Source organism: Equus quagga, chromosome 1 (genome assembly GCF_021613505.1).
Source record: "Equus quagga isolate Etosha38 chromosome 1, UCLA_HA_Equagga_1.0, whole genome shotgun sequence".
NCBI lineage: Eukaryota > Metazoa > Chordata > Mammalia > Perissodactyla > Equidae > Equus > Equus quagga.
In genome coordinates this window covers 39,263,081-39,281,237 of record NC_060267.1, presented here as the reverse complement: position 1 = coordinate 39,281,237, position 18,157 = coordinate 39,263,081, and the positions used below count along the sequence as shown (strand labels likewise).

Below are 18,157 nucleotides of genomic sequence, written 5' to 3'. Positions count from 1 at the left end.
TGCAAACTTAACCACTCAGCCATGGGGCTGGTCCCAGATTATGTACATGTTTAAATTTATCCCTATTTCATGTTTTTTGATGCTATTGTAAGTCATATTTTAAAAAAATGATCATTTCCAGTTGTTTGGGTTTTTTTAATCTACTTTTATTTAATTTTACTATTTTGAATATATCAAACTTAACATCATTCAAAAGTCAAAAAACTGTATATTAAAAAAAAGTGTATTTAGTAGTCCCATGATGTCTCCTGTCCTTTCTAGCTGTTTCTGATCCACTGCCTACATAGAACAATTTTATTAGTTTTCTGTTTTAATCTTTGAAGGGAGAATTACTTTGAAAGTCCAAACACTGTAGAAACGTTGGTCTGGCATGGCTCACTTGGTTTTGGAGGGCAGACACTTTGGACTCAACATGCAGCTTTTTAAAGAATAAAGAGGGGTCTGACACCTTTCATGTCTCCCTGAGGGTGGAGGTGGTGAGCCACGGTGGCAGGTTCGAAGAATAAGCTCTCCCTTAGATATATATTATGTAGCAGGTGAGCATACTTTGTGGACAGAGAGATGTCGTACAGGACTTTTGCAAGCATCTTATGTTTTCATCCTTGTTGTAAATGATTTGTCCTTTAGGAAAATATTAGTAAAAATTGGATAAGATCAAAAGATAACAGTGGCAGTTTACCAGTCCTGTTTGTCAGCCGCAAGGAGATGTAGAAGGCATAAGGGTTACGCATCGTTCCTTCCAGTTTGGTAGACGTATGGGTTATGTCATCATTGTTTATGCTTCTCCTCTCCTCCTGAGTGTATGATGAATTGTACTTCGCCTCCTTGAATGTAGGTATAGCCATGTGATTTGCTTTGGCTAGTGAAATGTGAGTAGAAACGACACACTTTCAGATGGAAACGTTTAGGAACCAGAGCAAAATTTCCCTTTCTCTGTCTCTCTCTTTCCCACTGCTGCTATGACTAGCAGGTTTCAGATGATGGTGCCTCTCTGTCAGCCTGAGGAAACATGGAACAGAGGCCCCACTGGCATGCAATGAATATATAATTTACATAAGAAATAAACCTTCATTGTTTCGAGCTACTGACTAATATAGGAGAAATTTATTAATTTCGTGGTGAATGGTGGAGGTTGGAGGCTTCAGACTTGTGGAGAAATTGAACCAAGGGTCTCCGAGAACGAGAGGTGCGGAGATCATGAGTTCTGTTTTGGACCATAACTAGTAAGTAGCAACAGTCTGTCTAAAAAGTGGAAAAGATCTTATAACGTGGATTTACTGGTGTGGAGATGTAAATGAGTCTAAAGTTTGGTTTCTCATGGTGAGAAGGAGCCTATGGAGAGGACAAGGTTGAAGACAGAGAAATGAGGGAAAATAATAGATAATTCCATGTCCTGTAGACGTGCAGCCTCTTGTAGAGGCTGGAAAAGATGAGATCTCCAGAGCACAGTGGCTTCGATAGGAGGAGTGACATGACTTTTCTTGTGGCAGGAGGAGGAAAGGAAAATTGATGGGTGCAGATGTAGGCAGGTTTATACATTTGCCGGAAGGAAGTTGAGAGAGAATAATTGTAATAGCTAACGTTTAATGCTTATTATCCCCTTCACTAGTCTAAGAGTTTTATGTATTATAGCTCATTTAATCCTCACAACACTCCTGTGTGGTGATGTTATCCCCATTTTACAGATGAGGAAACTAAAGTTCTTGATTGGTGAGTTCACTTCTGTCTTAGAAGTTGGAAGTGAGGTCACCTGCTGAGATTGAAAATGGAGGTGAAGTGGGAATAGCTTATTCAAAATCCATCTATCCTCACCTCCAAAATGACTTCAAATTAAAAAAAAGAATTTGACAAGGGAAATGGACCTTTTTGGAAACTTACGTAAAGTATAAGTGAAAATACCTTTCAACGGCTTTGTTATTTTAGTTGACATCTAAGTATGCAATCTAAGTACAAATTGTGTAATTGCTATGCAAACTCAGCTTGAGATCATTCTTTTAGCCTCTCTACCAATTACATTGCCGCTCCTAAGTCCCTCTTATAACAACTTCCTGAGCTGCTACTGGTGGAGAGAGTGTGGAAATTCGGAGAGATTGAGTGTGAGAGCTAACCAGGAGAAACCAGTTCTTCCTCTCACACGGGCCAGGAGGACCCAGTCCCTTTCTTTTTTTTTTTTTTTAAAGATTTTATTTTTTCCTTTTTCTCCCCAAAGCGCCCCCTCCCCCCCCCCCCCCCCCCCCGTACATAGTTGTGTATTCTTCGTTGTGGGTCCTTCTAGTTGTGGCATGTGGGACGCCGCCTCAGCGTGGTTTGATGAGCAGTGTCATGTCCCCGCCCAGGATTAGAACCAACGAAACACTGGGCCGCCTGCAGCGGAGCGCGCGAACTTAACCACTCGGCCACGGGGCCAGCCCCCCAAGTCCCTTTCTTTAAAGCTGTCTATCCCTAGAAGTTTTTGTAAAATTGCCCATCTTGGTGAGAAAAGCCACTCTCTTCTCAAAAATCTTTTTATTTCTGGTTAATCAAAGCTCCCATCTCTTGGCATCAACGTTTGTGGTTTTGAAGTACCTATGTTTCAGTTCTTCTCCTTCCACAGTTCTAAGTATTTCATCGTATAGGATTTTGGATTTTGATCTCCTGCCTCAGTGCTTACTTCTTTTTTTTTTTTTTAAACATTTTATTTTTTCCTTTTTCTCCCAAAGCCCCCCGGGTACATAGTTGTGTATTTTTAGTTGTGGGTCTTTCTAGTTGTGATATGTGGGATGCCGCCTCAGCATGGCCTGATGAGCGGTGCCATGTCCGCGCCCAGGATTCGAACTGACAAAACCCTGGGCCGCCTGCAGTGGAGCGCCCGAACTTAACCATTCAGCTATGGGGCTGGCCCCAGTGCTTACTTCTTTAGAAATATGGGGGGGTCCCACTTCCCCTGAGTAAATGGGTCACACGTATCAGTTAAGGCAGTAAACAGAGAAAGAGAATTTTGGTTCCAGCAATGTGACAATTTAGACTGACCTGAATATCCTTCTTAGCGTAAGTTGCTGTTGCTCTGGAGAGTGACAGTAGGGGCGGTTTCTGTTGTGTGTCTGTGTGTGTGGGGACGAGGGCGCTGTGGAGTGTGATGGGATGGTGAGTCACCCTTGATGATTTAGACAGGAGACTTCCCCTCCACCATCCATGGAGGATATAAGAGATGAAGACAGCCTAGGATTAGTTAGGGAGAAATGAGATCCCTCTATCAAAACAGGACTCCAGAAGGGAGTTGGAGAGAAGTCGCAAAGGATTAATTTAATCTGCTCCAATGTGGCCTGAATGTGAAGAATGAATACAAACAGCCACGGACAGCTGAGATGGAGAGGGGATGAAAACGAGTTAATGTTTATGATGAACTCACATGTGACTGCATGTTTGTGGAAATAGTTCTTGGTTTGTAGAGAAATTTTTTTGTAGAGAGATTTTTGTAAATGCTTCTATCACAGCATTAAGCATTATTAAGAAAAAAGTCACTGATATTTGGGGTTCTAATTTTGCTGCTCTGTGTTTACCCAGGAAGCATAGAGTATCTCCTATTACCACTCCTACCCTGGAAGATGAGTGTTGTTTCTTAAAGGTCTGAGTGGTTCTACAATCTGCTTTTACCTCCCAGCCTCAGTGGGGAAAGTGTTGGCTTTTCTATTTCCGGCTCTTTGGTAGGGATCGGATTGGGTGACTCAGAGAATAAGAGGATGGAGGCAGGGTTGGTTGAAGGCTGATTCTAGGAAGAAACTCCCTTGATGTTGGGAAGAGTGTGGAGACTCCTATCCATTGGCTTGCAGCACCCATGACTATGTGTATGAAGATGACGGCAGGAAGCCTATGGAGACTGGACGTTGAGGGCCTTGGTGTTGAGATGGTTACCGAAGATCTCTTTAGTTTAGCCTGAGGTAAGAGGAAAGGACAGCTGGGGTTGTATCTCAGAGCCACCTTGAAGTGATGGTGACCAGTCCTTGTTAGCATTTTCAGGTGTAGAAAGAACCATGGTAACTGTGGCAACCACCAAAGAATAAAGCCCCTCCCTTCATTTTCCTAAGTACTATACTGTCTCTCAGAATTCTTGTCTGATCTTGTGGAAATAGATGGAAGAACTTCCCCTAAAGAACAGGAGGGAGAACCCCCTTCCTTCTAAACCATGTTACACTGAATCTTCTATTAATCCTCCTGGGTGAAGGTTGGTTGGGACCAAAACCAAATTAATTTTATTAAAATTTAAAAAATGTAACATTAAGTGTTCTTACTGAGCATCATGAAGCAAATTCATACCTACTCACCTTTTTATAATTAAAACCTGTGGGAGTCAAATGAAAAACTGCTTTTCAAACAATGCTTTGCAAAGCGCTGTGTTTTCGAAGTGTTATTTTTCAATGATTAGTTACTCTCTCTCACTCTCTCTCTAATTAAAAAAAAATCCCACTCCCCCAAATATAACATAGTCACTAATTTCCAGCCTTATAGTGAAACCAGATTATTCTGGTCTCTTTGTTTTTTTCCTCTATCTTTGGATGAAGAGACTCCCTGTCGTGTTCATCTGCCAGGTGATCTCAAGTGCCAGCAATGCATTTGTGTATTTGGGTATTTATTTATTTACTTATTTGCACTTTTCTAGCCCTTACTTTTATAGCACTTACAATGTGCCATATATAGCTAATAAGCACTTCTAAACGAAAGCTTACTAAAAATCTCGACATGTTAAAAGCTTATTAAAGATCTTGGCATATGTGTTATGTGGGTATTCTTGCTTCTCCACCCTTTTGTCCTCCCTATGTGAATATTTAGTTGGTGGGGAGAAGCTGTATTGGACTTATTTCTGTTCTTCCTGCACCCCCTGCCCTCTTCTGCTTCAGTGTCTTTAAGCATGCCGTTCCTTCTACCTGGAGCATCCTCCATACCTTTCCTCCTAGATTCCTGGTCTCGATCATTTATCCCTCTGATCTTGGCTTGAACATCACTTCCTCAGTGCAGCCTTCCTTGGTGCCCCTCTATCTCAGATAGGCTCCCCTGTTTTAGATTAGGGTCCTGTGGCACCAAGGTACCAATCACGTTTGTGTCCCTCTGTGTCATCGAGTCTTCTTCACTACAGTGTAAGCTCCGTGGAGCCAAGAATACTATGTCTCTTTTCCTCTCTACTCGCGTTTGAGGTGCTTGTGTTGCCTGGCACCTAATGGACACAAAACAAACTGAAATGGAGTTGAAAATAAATGTGATTTTCATGTGTATTCTTGGCTTTTGTTATAGAGACATTCAAAACTCAGTTTCTAGTTACCACAAACAATGGCAGATATTTTCTTTTTTTTGAATATTTTTTTATTGCGTTAATAATAGTTTACACCAATGTGAGATTTCAGTTGTACATTATTTCTTGCCTGTGACCATGTAAGCACTCCCCTTCACCCCCGTGCCCACCCCCCACCCCCCTTCCCCTGGTAACCACTGAACTATTTTCTTTGTCCATGTATTTGTTTATATTCCATATATGAGTGAAATCATCTGGTGTTTGTCTTTCTCAGACTGGCTTATTTCGCTTGGCATAATTCCCTCCAGATCCTTCCATGTCATGGCAAATGGTATGAATTTGTCTTTTTTTCTGGCTGAGTAGTATTCAATTGTATACATATACCACATCTTCTTTATCCAATCATCAGTCAGTGGGCACTTGGATGGTTTCCATGTCTTGGCTATTGTAAACAGTGCTGCAATGAACATAGGGGTGCATGTGTTACTTTGGATTGTTGACTTCAGATTGTTTGGGTAGATACCCAGTAGTGGGATAGCTGGGTCATATGGTATTTCTATTTTTAGTTTTTTGAGGAATCTCTGTACTGTTTTCCATAGTGGCTGCACCAGTTTGCATTCCCACCAGCAGTGTATGAGGGTTCCCTTTTCTCCACACCCTCTCCAACATTTGTTATTTTTAGTCTTAGTGATTATAGCCATTTTAACAGGTGTAAGGTGGTATCTTAGTGTAGTTTTGATTTGCATTTCCCTGATGATTAGTGATGTTGAACACCTTTTCATGTGTTTATTGCCCATCTGTATAACTTCTTTGGAAAAATGTCTGTTCATATCCTCAATGGCAGATATTTTCTGACGTAGAAGACAAAGCTAGACATAGGTGTGACCCAGCTCTTGTTAAGAAGCAAGGGCCACAATTTGATTCTTAGCTCGTTGCATGTGGTAAGTTCATTGATGAGGTAATTGGAACTCAACTCCCTGATCACATGAGCAAAGAAAATAGTACTGTTGAGAGTCTTATTGGTTGGTTGCAGTGATGGGAAAACCCGATTGTGTCTAAGTGGTGTTCGGTTTTTATTTGGATGGATTACATGTGAATATCTAAAGAACTGGTCAAATTCCTAACAGAATTATCTAGGAATTTAGGTAAAGTGTCAATATGGATTGGGAACTTGTTGGAAATGCAGAATTTCAGACTCCACTTCAGAATTCCTGACCCAGAATGTGCATTTTAACAAGATTCCTGGGTGACTGGTTTGTCCCTTAAGGTTTGAGAGGCATGGCTTTAGCATATTAACTACATCACAGGCAACTGAGGGGATCTAATGAAAACCATTTGTAAATATTCATTCATTCATTCATCCACAAAACAAATATCTATGAAGCATGTAATTTTTATTAGGCATTAGTAGTTTTGGCAATAATAGCAATAACGAGAATAATGTAAGAATGATAGAATGTCAGGCACTTTACATAAGGCATCATTTCTAATTCTCACAACAACCTTGAAAGGAAGGGGGTGTTAGTTCCATTTTACAGAGAAGCCACTGGAGTTTGGGTAGCAGGCCTGTGATAACTCAGTGAGTGTAAGAGTGAGCCACGATTTGAGCCCAGTTGCGTCTGACAAGCCCTCTATCTTCCTACCACTTCTGTCCAAAAAATAAAGCGTGTAAAATCTTGTACTTTGAAATCTTTGATAATCTGAAAGCTCATTTTTGGTGTACATAGACAAAGGGAAACATGACCTGGTTACTTATGTGCAGGGCTAAGCCTTCTCCTGGAAAAAGGTGAGAGGAGAAGGCAGAAATTCCTAAATAAAAATGTTAACGCTTCTCTGTCCATACCAGATTTAATAAATGGAAATGTGTCTCACCACTTTTGCCTCAGATTTGCCTCCCATTTGCCATTTGCCTCACAATCTTTTTGTGGAGGAGTAAAATGAATTTCAAAACACTGAGTCTGAAAAATCCCGGGGGAACCACATTTCTCAGTGTTTTGCGTCAAATCTTTTGTTTGACCTCAAACGCCCAGTAATGATTTCAGGTGAAGAGCAGGAAAGGGAGGATGTGTCTGCATGGCTGTGAGATGGCCAGTGATTTCTCTGGATCTCAGCGCATTTCATTAGCTAGGTGAATAGAAAGAGAACACCGCCCTGCATGCAGCTCTGTGGAGTGGGGTGAGATAATTTTTATTACTGATCGCAAATCACCATTCACAGTCAACAGAATGCTGCCTGAGGTCCTGCCCTGTGTCTCCGCCTTCTCGTTTGCCTGGAAATAGAGACTCCAGCTGCAGGCAATTGACGTAATAAAGTGCCTCTGAGTTCCACTGCTGAGTATTGGGGCACACGTGTTTGCTGAGCAGTAAACACAGTTTTCAGTGTCATAGTCATATTTTCCAATGCTGCAAGAAAGACCACTTGATCTTAGCACAAAGAAGCAAAGAATATTGTTTCCTTATTACCTAAAAAAACCCCCAAAATATTGACTAATTCAGGGGAAGCCATGAAGATGGTTGAGGTAAATATTATTCAAGGTTCCTAAAGCTAGGGAATTGCGATACCCGAATGCAGCTTTGTTTAAGATTGCCATAGGTCCCACGAGCTTGCTTTCTGTTTGTGAGAGGAAAACTTGCCATTTGAAGAAATGTGGTGCACACGCTCTTCATGTAACGTGAAAGGAAAGGTTCTTCATGCCGAGAAATCCCTCACGTGGGGTGGAATCCTTTTAAACAAATCTGGCGGCAAGCTTTTCCTGAAAGCGCGAAGGAAGAAGGAAACAATCTAAAATTGTGTTCATGGCAGTCTCCCTAGCCTTCACACGGAGTTTGCAAAGCCTCTCTAAAAGCACGAACTCAGGCCTTGAAGCTCTTCTTTTATACAGCCAAACGGTATCAAAGATGGCTTTTCTGCCTAATTGGGATAGCTTCCAGGTGGTGGAGATGATTTTATGATTTATGGCAACTTCTAGATCTGCCCAGAGACGGCACATTTGAAAAAATGAGGTGACGTTACTCTGTGGTGGGAGTAACCCACCAATGCCTCTCATAAGCAAAGACTGAACTTTTTGCCCTTATGGCATTTGACTCCCTACATTTGTCTTAACTAGCGGCCTCATTTACACTGTTTTGCTCAGGCTGCCTTGATGCTGCTGGAAGCTCAGACACTTTCAGCCTTCAATGGCTGGGCCTCAGTCAAGCTCCACCCGTCTTCATATTTGCAAGATTTTCCCATCCTGTTAACATTCCTCTTTAAAATGGAAACACACTGTTTCCATCTCCGGCGTGCTTGCTTGACCTTCCATATCACTGATGATTTGTAGAAAGAAGAAAGGCTTCGCTGCCTCGGCATCCTTTTCCCAGTTTGAGTCTTTCTCTGTTTGCAGAGATGGCTGCCTGTTGTTAGCAAGGCCCTTTTGACCCAAACCTTTGGAGAGAATTCAATAAAGGCAAGAACCCAGCCAAGAAATTAAGCTGGATCAAACATCCAAAGAATGTCCAAAACACAGTATTAGGGCTTTTATCATTCTGAATAAGGACCCAAATAACCATTAAAATTTACCTCCCTCAGCGACACAAGCATGATAAGAGAAATGGGCATGTGAACTACTTTTTTCTATCTTTTTACTAAGTAATATCCTAGAGTGAAAAAAGTCATTATTTCGTTCATATGGGAAATGGTAGCCATCAAAAATCCTTTTTTTTTTTCTGACCTAATAAAACACAACTTTAGTTGAAGTTTGTAGGCTTTTCCGTCATAAAGGGCAGAATTTATCCCCCTACCTAAATATTTCAGAATTCTTTTTAGATTTATGACAAATCCAAGACCTGTCTAGGGTAAAGAATGTATATTTATTTAAATATGAAAGGCAATCTCTTGAGAGCATTGTGTGGGAACCACACTACTTAAACATTCCAATATGGGAAAGGCTGTCTTTTTCAAATCTTTCTTGGCTTCCAGCCCTGGAGAGTGAAGCCTCCCCCCAGAGGGGCAGGAAGAAAATACTGGGTTAGAATCAAGAGACGTAAATGTCTTGGCTCAATGTCTACTGTAAATTTGCTTTGTTATCCTGAGTGTCATTTTCTCTTTCTCTAGACCTTGGTGAACTGGTCAGTAAAATGATGTGGTTGAACTGAGGCAGTGAATATAAATTTTTGATACCTCTTAATCTCAAGTTGGTGTGCCTGATGCACAATAAGCCAACCATGGAGATGGAGAAAGGTTTATTTGAATTAGCCAAAACAGAAGACTGAGGATAGGTTCTCTCAGATCCACCTTCACAAGAGAAGAAAGGAGGGAGTTTTATAGAGCTAAGGGGCTTCGGAGGAGGAGTTTCAGAGAAACAAAGAGGAAATCATGTTTCTTTCACTCCAGATAAGCCCTTGGGCAATCTGATTTCTGAGCATCAAAGGCAGCTGGGGCCTGGTTATCTGATGATGGTAACTTCCTTGAAGGCATTCTTTTTCTTCTGCAAAACAAGTTCATAAATCCTTGTGAGCTGAGTCACCCCTCAGGTTAAACAAGCAAACAGCAAATTAACAAGATTAACTTCTTTTCATCTGTGTCTGTGCTGGGAACAAGGATGAAGGGTAATCATGTTCTTCTTGAATATTTACAGTTACCCTCAGGTGCCTGGCTTCACTTTCCTTTTTGATTTTGTGTTTTTCACTGCAGTGTCCTCTTTTCAAATGTAATCTTACATAAACTCTATTATATAATATAGGTGAACGCTTTATTTTATTAGATAATTTATGAATTCTAAATTATAACCTTTCTTAAAAAGTTAGGCAATGAGCACAGAGGCCATTTTGGGTTCATAAACAATTGAAATGGGAGTGGTATTAGTTTCCTAGGTTTGCCATAACAAACTACCACTAACTGGTGGCTTTAAACAAAGAAATTTATCCTCTTGCAGTTCTGGAGGTTCCAAGTCCAAGGTCAAAATGTCAGCAGGGTGATGCTCCCAGCAAAGTCTCTAGGGGAGGGAGGAGTCTTCCTGGCCTCTTGCAGTTTCTGGTAGCATCAAGCATTCCTTGGCTTGTGGCCACCCAACTCCCATTTGCCTCCTCTTCCCATGCCTGTCCTCCCTCTAGGTGTGTCTCTGTATCTTCACACTGTGTTCTCCTCCCTGTGTCTCTGTTTTCTCTTCTTATAAGGATAGCAGTCATTGGGTTAAGGGCCCACCCAAAAAGAGTACGACCTCATCTTTACTTGATTACCTCTGCAAAAACTATTCACAGAAACTAGGGGTAAGGATTTCAACACAATCCAATAGTAAGAGTTATAGATGACAGTTGTAGTGTTATATTAACAGCAGTATCTTATTTATTTTGTATTTTGTTTGGTAGCACAGTACAGAGAAAAATCCTGGTCCACATTGATAAGTAATTATAAATGATGGCCTTTTTTAAAAAACACCTTAAACATGTCACTTTGCAATCTCAATCTCAATCTCTAATTGAACTGATCTGGAGGTCTGAAAGAGCCACATTAGGAAATTTACATATCAATGTTAAATTACTGACAATATCCCCAAAAAGACTCACCTTCCTTACTGGAGAGAGTTCACTTTTTCTTTTGGTGAGGAAGAGTGGCCCTGAGCTAACAGCTGTTGCCAATCTTCCTGTTTTTCCTTGAGGAAGGTTGTCACTGAGGTAAAATCTGCATCAATCTTCCTCTGTTTTGTATGTGGGATACTGCCATAGCATGGCTTGATGAGTGGTGTGTAGGTCCCTGCCTGGGATCCCAACCTGGGAACCCTGGGCTGCCAAAGTGGAGCACGCAAACTTAACCACTACGCCACCAGGCCAGGGTTCATTTTTTAAAAGGAGTTGATAAGTGGACTCCTGAAGAAGCTTAAATCATCATTATATTTGGCTGACACTGTGTTTTCAAATGTCATAATACCTGAATTACTCAACGGTACCATTTTACAGCATCTTGTTAGTGGCATATTCTGTCTGACATTTCCCAACATTTAAAAAGAGTGAAAATAGTATTATTTTGTATTTTGAGTCTAAATTTGGTTTCAGTTCTGTTGCTGACACTTTCTGTGCTGTTGTGAGCAGTAATGTGGGGACCGTGAACTGCCGAAATGAGCCCATTCAGCTGGTTAAACATCACATCTAGTTGCTCCAGCTGGTATAACTAAGTTACATTTGAGACATGTTTAATTAATGGAGTTTTTTAAAAACACAAAAGTTATTTATATTTTCATCTTGTACCAGAACCTTGTCTTGGAACTACTAAAAACTTCAATGGAAAAGCATACATTCTGGAACTTACTACCCTTATCATTAAAATAACTCTGAAAAGGCCCCAGTTTAAAGACTGTGCCTTAATAAATTTGACAGTTTTTATGGCTTTGGCCAACTTCTTTCAAAGTGCTACGTAGACAACCAGTTAGCCCGCAGAGAATGACCACAAACATGTTTCAGCAACTGCTTTTATCTGAGCAACTCTTCGTATCATCAGAATAGACACAGCTACATTTTTGACGTCTGTTCAATGGTATATCATAATCTAATCTAAAAACTTATTTTTTTCTCCAGTTGTGTTTTATCTAATAAATCTTCCTTGTGTTCATTTGTGTGACTCTATATAAAAACAAGCAAAACATGGAGATCAGCAGATCCACATGAATGAAAATTCAGCGGAATCATAAACCTAAGCTTTAAAGGAATTCACCACATATGTATTTTGAATGTGTATTTTGGGGTTAGATCAGGGATGCTCATCAGCATGGTACGGGTCCTCAAAGATATTTGGAAATATTTGGGGATGTTTTATCTCAATACCTAAGCACATACCTGGCACTTACTTTCCTCAGGCCAAGGATGCTAAGTGACTTGCACTTGTCTTACCTGAAATGCCAGCAGAAAATGAGGGTTATTATATTTTTGTTGATGTCTGTTTATTTAACGTATCCCACACTTTAATAAGCTCCTTCTGATAGAATTTGTCTTTTCCTCACTTGTAACTTTGTGTGGTCCCGTTAAGGAGCTTTCATTGTAGGATTTAAATTTTGTTCACATAAAATTTTTATCGATGACACGAAGTAGTTCACTTAGGCCAGAACATCTGAGTTCCTTACTTTTGAAACGTTCGTGTTTTGCTGCAAAATCATGTACTTTAGGAGGCTTAAGATTGTAAGATTTTACTGCATGAAATACAAGAAGTTGAGCAGTTTGGGTCACACTAAAATGAGACTTGGTGACAGATAGTCCTCAGTGTACTTTCTTGCCTCCAAAAGATTTCAAGTGAAACTTACAGGCCTTACTTTCATTTCGTAGGTTGTCATTACACTGGTGTGGCTGACCATTAATTGAATATCACTCAGTGCCAGATTGGCACTTTTTATCATGAGGCACAATCTTATTTTACTTATCATCATATTTTCTCATGAAATTTAATTTTTTCACCAATAATTCATGTCTACTTTTAAAGGTCATTACATCATCTCGCTAGAAAATTTTTTTTTTAAAGATTTTACTTTTCCTTTTTCTCCCCAAAGCCCCCCAGTACATAGTTGTGTATTTTTAGTGTGGGTCCTTCCAGTCGTGGCATGTGGGATGCCGTCTCAGCATGGCCTGATGAATGGTGCCATGTCTGTGCCCAGGATTCGAACTGGCGAAACCCTGGGCCGGCAAAGCGGAGCACGTGAACTTAACCACTCAGCCATGGGGCCAGCCCAGAAAAAATTTTTTAATTTAAACAAAAAGTATCCTACGCTTACCGTAAGCCTTAAGTTTGAATAATGATCGTGACTTGTACTGCTTGTTCGCGGCACAGCTCTCCGCGGCTGTCTGACAAGGGCAAGCACGGAGCAGGAGCATCTGAGCTTCATCTGGCATTTAATGGGTTTGACCACCATGTGCTAGGGTGAGTCTACTCCCCCGTGTAATTTCATGGGAGAGGCCCTGGGCAAGTCTGAATTTAAAAAAGAACAAAGACTTGGGGCTGGCCCCGTGGCTGAGTGGTTAAGTTCACGTGCTCCGCTGCAGGCGGCCCAGTGTTTCGTTGGTTCGAATCCTGGGCGCGGACATGGCACTGCTCATCAGACCACGCTGAGGCAGCGTCCCACATGCCACAACTAGAAGAACCCACAACGAAGAATACACAACTATGTACCGGGGGACTTTGGGGAGAAAAAGGAAAAAATAAAATCTTTAAAAAAAAAAAAAAAAGAACAAAGACTAGCGGAGAATTACTATATATTCAGCGTATTATATATATGCTAGAGGTGGCAAAAAAGCACTATAGTTCAAGATCTGCATAACATTGAAGAAACCTGGGGCCAGCCCCATGGTGTAGTGGTTAAGTTTGGTGCACTCCACATCGGTGGCCCTGGTTCATAGGCCTGGATCCCCAGAGCAGACCTACACTGCTTGTCAGCCATGCTGTGCCAGGCATCCCACATACAATACAGAGGCAGATTGGCACAGATGTTAGCTCAGGGCTAGTCTTCTTCACTAAAAGAAAAAAAAAGACTGAAGAAACCTTAATGGAAAGAATGGAAGTTAACATGATGGTGGTCTCCGGTGTGTTCAAAGCTGGTGTTTTTAATGACATTTTAAAAATAGTTAAAATCTATAAGGGTGGATTTGTGACCAGGCTGAGCCTAATGGTATTCAGCTTGGTCTAGTCAGTTTCATCCTTTTCTTTTTCCTTAGTCCAATTTTGTCATTTCCGTGTCAGCTTCAGTTTAAACAATTCCAGTGCAGACATGGCCCCTTCTGAAGATTTTCTCCTTTTGCCTCATCCAGGTCCCAATTCTCAACTCCCAAGGGCTGACACAACCCCCGTGTGAGATCGCTGAGGAGCTGATGCTTCGTTTCTTTCCTTGGCTTGTTTCAACCAGGAGTGAATGGCAAGTCTGCCTGCATTTATTTAAGTTATACCAAACAACTTGGCACAATTATGGCTCTTGAATTTAGCTGTACCCGATTTTACTTATGTCAGGAAGTCCATGCCGTAGCTTTGTAATGTGTGAATTTTTGCCCTGCAAATGGCTTCCTGGAAGGTGGACATCTATGCCTACCCACATGAGGCCCATGGAAACCCCTGGGTCTCCTCCATTCCCTGCAGGGAAAATCAGGAGGTTGTTTCTGGCTCCTCTCTGGTATGGATACTCCTTGTTGCCTTCTCTACTGTCTTGCCTCCTTATAACCCAGAGAACTTCGTATGGCTGTGGCTTTCAAAATACTCCAAATTTGGACCTTAACACATGTCCTCTTTACTTTGGGATTTCCCAACTAAAGGTTTTCTAACTAGTCTTCTCTCCTCTGGTGCCTGGTCACTGTGATGCTGCTATGCTATTTCCTTCCCCAAAACTCTCCTTTTTCTTTCTGCTGCTGAGAGCTTTTTTGGTGAATTTGGGGTGAGGGTTGGGGGAGCAGAGAGATCTGTTCTCCCAGTTTGTATCTACTTTTGGCAATATTCTATTGTCTCATCTGGGCAGGGGTTGGGGAGGCAATTTCCTTTTGACCTTAGAGATTAAGAATGTGGCATCTGGGCTGGGCTAGTGGTGCAGGGGTTCGGTTAGCATGTTCCACTTCGGTGGTCCAGAATTCACTGGTTTGGATCCTTGGTGCGAACCCACACACTGCTTGTCAAGCCATGCTGTGGCAGACATCCCACATATAAAGTAGAGGAAGATGGGCATGGATGTTAGCTCAGGGCCAGTCTTCCTCAGCAAAAAAGAGGAGGATTGGTGGCAGATGTTAGCTCAGGGCTAATCTTCCTCAAAAAAAAAAAAAAAAAGAATGTGGCATGTTTTTCTCTCTCTGCTTTACAGTAAAAGATATGTTGCCAAGTTGTAGGAGGATCAACCATTTTACTGAGCAGGTGAGAAACAGCACATCATTAGTACTTTGAAATACCATCAGGCCACAAAAATTAAACAAACACAATGAAACAAAAAATTTGCACCTTAAAATCAACCATTTCTTCTTCCTTGAAATTCACTTGAAAACAGTTTAGCTGGAAGATATCTAAAGTTCCTTCAAAGAAATTCTTCAGTTTTCCAGTTGCTGAGTGATGATGACAATTGTACTTTGATTTCTCAAGGATTAACATAGCAGGATAGTCACTCGTCATCTGCTGAAACACTGGCAATAGGGAGGAGATTTTCTTTGTAGAGAAAATGCCAGTTGGTGGTCTGAAGGAAGAAAGAAGAGAAATTATAGAAAGCTTAGAGTAAGGGAAGCAGGATCCCTGTTAAAAGGAAAAAACTTTTCCCTACCCACAGGATACTTCTGACACCAAATGTGGGGGGCCTTCTACACCAACCAGTTCTCCAACTCTGTTGATCCCTGTTGGGTGTCCTACGGTTCAGTTCTGACCTAACTACCTGGACTTAGCAGAAACCTCAGTTTGGGAGCTTAGTTCCACGAGACTGCCCCTACTTCAGATGCCAGTGGCAAGTCCCAGGTTGTCACCCGTACTTCTGACCAACTGGCTATAAATCAGTGGTTCCCAAAGCCCCCTCCTCTGATTCAATAATTTGCTATAACGGCTCACAACTCAGGAAAACACTTATGTTTACTGTTTTATTATGAAGGACATAATAAAGGATACAGATGAACAGCCAGATAAAGGGGTACATAGGGCAAAGACTGGAAGGGTCCCGAGCACATGGGCTTCTTTCCCCTTGGAGTTGGGATTGGACCACCCCCCTGCATATGGATGTGTTCGCCAACCCAGAAGCTCTCTGAACTCCGTAGTTTTGGGATTTTTATGAAGGCTTCTTCACATAGGCATGATTGATTATTAACTTAATCTTCAGTCCCTCTCCCCTCCCCGGAGGATGAGGATGGGGCTGAAAATTCCAATCTTCTAATCATGGCTTGGTCTTTCGGGTGACCAGCCCCCCTCATGAATTTATCCAGGGAGCCCACCCAGAATTGCCTCATTATAACAAAAGATGCTCCTATCACTCAGGAAATTCCAGGGGTTTTGGGAGCTTTGTGTCAGGAACCCGGAGCAGAGACCAAGTATATATTTCATGTTGTGTCACACCTGTGTTAGGTGAGATGAACTTGACCTGATGGATGTAACATTCAGTATAACACAGAGGGAAAAGGCAATGGCTAGTGGGACTTGGGGAAATTTTAGGAAACATCCATCTAGTCTTTTTCTTAGGCAACAAGGAAAAGCTACTCTGGCTAATTTGTTGTTAGTGCCCTCAAGTCAATTCCATTTCCCAGAGACCCCGTGTTCAGCAGAGTTGAACCCTGCCTGGTCTTTTTGCACCATCCTCTCAGCTTCTACAGGATTTTCATGGCCAATTTTTCCAGAAATGGGTGGCCAGGTCCTCCTTCATAGACTGTCTTAATCAGGAAGCTCTCCTGAAACCTGTCCACCATGGATGACCCTGCTGATATTTGAAATACCGGTGGCATAGCTTTCAGCATCATAGCAGCACGCAGCCATCACAGTATGACAACTGACAGGCAGGTGGTGTGGTTTCCTGACCAGGAAATGAACCTGTGCTGTGGCAGTGACAGTGCATAATCTTAACCACTAGACCAGCAAGGCTGGCCAATAATTCAGGTAAAAAGTTAGCTAGACAGGTGAGTCTCGATCTCTGACTAAAAGAGGAATTGGGAGATTTTCAGAAAGGAAAGGGTCCTCAAGAGGGGAGAGATTCCTTAGTGAAAACTTCTTTATAAACTTGTGCTGTTTTTTGAAGGCTCAGAGCTTGAATCAGAATCAGGTTGATGTGGGTACTGTTTCTCTGTCCTCAGAAGTAAAGAAATATCTCCTATGATACATTCAAGGGAAACTAGCTGAAGTTTCAAATAAGAGAGAAGTGCTCTTGGTGAGACCCTAGAGGATCCTACATCCATCCAAATCTACCAACCTACCTTCATCTGTACCCCCGCTTTCTGCCCTTCCTCACTTTTTAATGTTCTTGCTTCCGTCACTGCCAACTCCTCCACCTGTATTCTGGATTCCAGTCCCTCTCATCTTCTCATGGACTCTCCTGCGTCATCATTTCCCCCTCTTCCCAGGACCATTCTGTCAACACAGAAACTGCTTAAGTATCTCCCATCAGTTGACCCCTTGCTCTCTCTCCTCTATTGCCTCATTTCTGAATTCATTTTGTCTAACCTTCTTGAAAGAGTTGTCTATATTCATTGTATACACTTTCTCTCCTCCCATTCTCTCCTTAAATATCTCCAGGAAGCCATCTGCCCATGTACCCCACTGAGTGTGCCTTTGCCAAGGTCAGCAATGACATGCAAGGAGCTAATCCACAGGTCACTTTTTGGGCCACACGGACATCTCTGTAGCATTTGAGGCAGTTGCTTACTCCCTCCTTTTCACTCCTCTGCACTTGCCTGGCTACGATCATAGCCCATATCACAATCATCTCACCTGGATTATTGCAAAAGCCTTTTAATTGCTATTTCTAATAGCTTCCACTCTTGCTATATAGTAATACATTTCTCACATGAGCTTTTTGTAGCGTTAATCAGATGTCATTCTTTTTTTTTGAAGAAGAAGATTAGCCCTGGGCTAACTACTGCCAATCCTCCTCTTTTTGCTGAGGAAGCCTGGCCCTGAGCTAACACCCATGCCCATCTTCTTCTACACTCTATGTGGGACGCCTACCACAGCATGGCTTCTGCCAAGCAGTGCCACGTCCACACCTGGGATCTGAACCGGTGAACCCCGGGCTGCCGAGAAGCAGAACGTGCAAACTTAACTCTGCGCCACCGGGCTGGCCCAGATGTCATTCTTATATTTAGAAATTTCTAATGGATTTCCATTAAACTTAGAATACAATCCAAACTCTTTACTACATTCTATCAGGTTCTGTATAATCTGGCCACTGCCTCCCTCTCACCTGCTAGGAAGCTCTCCCTTGCTTATCATGTGCTCCAGCAACAC

The 18,157-nt window shown here is 41.9% G+C and overlaps 1 protein-coding gene across 1 annotated transcript in view; it reads left to right on the top strand.

The window, feature by feature from the left end:
* AEBP2 (AE binding protein 2) overlaps nt 1-14,068 on the top strand; it is a 96,321-nt gene extending 82,253 nt beyond the window's left edge. The window contains exon 9 of the mRNA XM_046670058.1: nt 14,026-14,068. Within this exon, the coding sequence (XP_046526014.1) occupies nt 14,026-14,053 (28 nt within the window). The 3' untranslated portion in view covers nt 14,054-14,068. The remainder of the gene's footprint in view (nt 1-14,025) is intronic.
* Nucleotides 14,069-18,157: the final 4,089 nt, after the last annotated feature.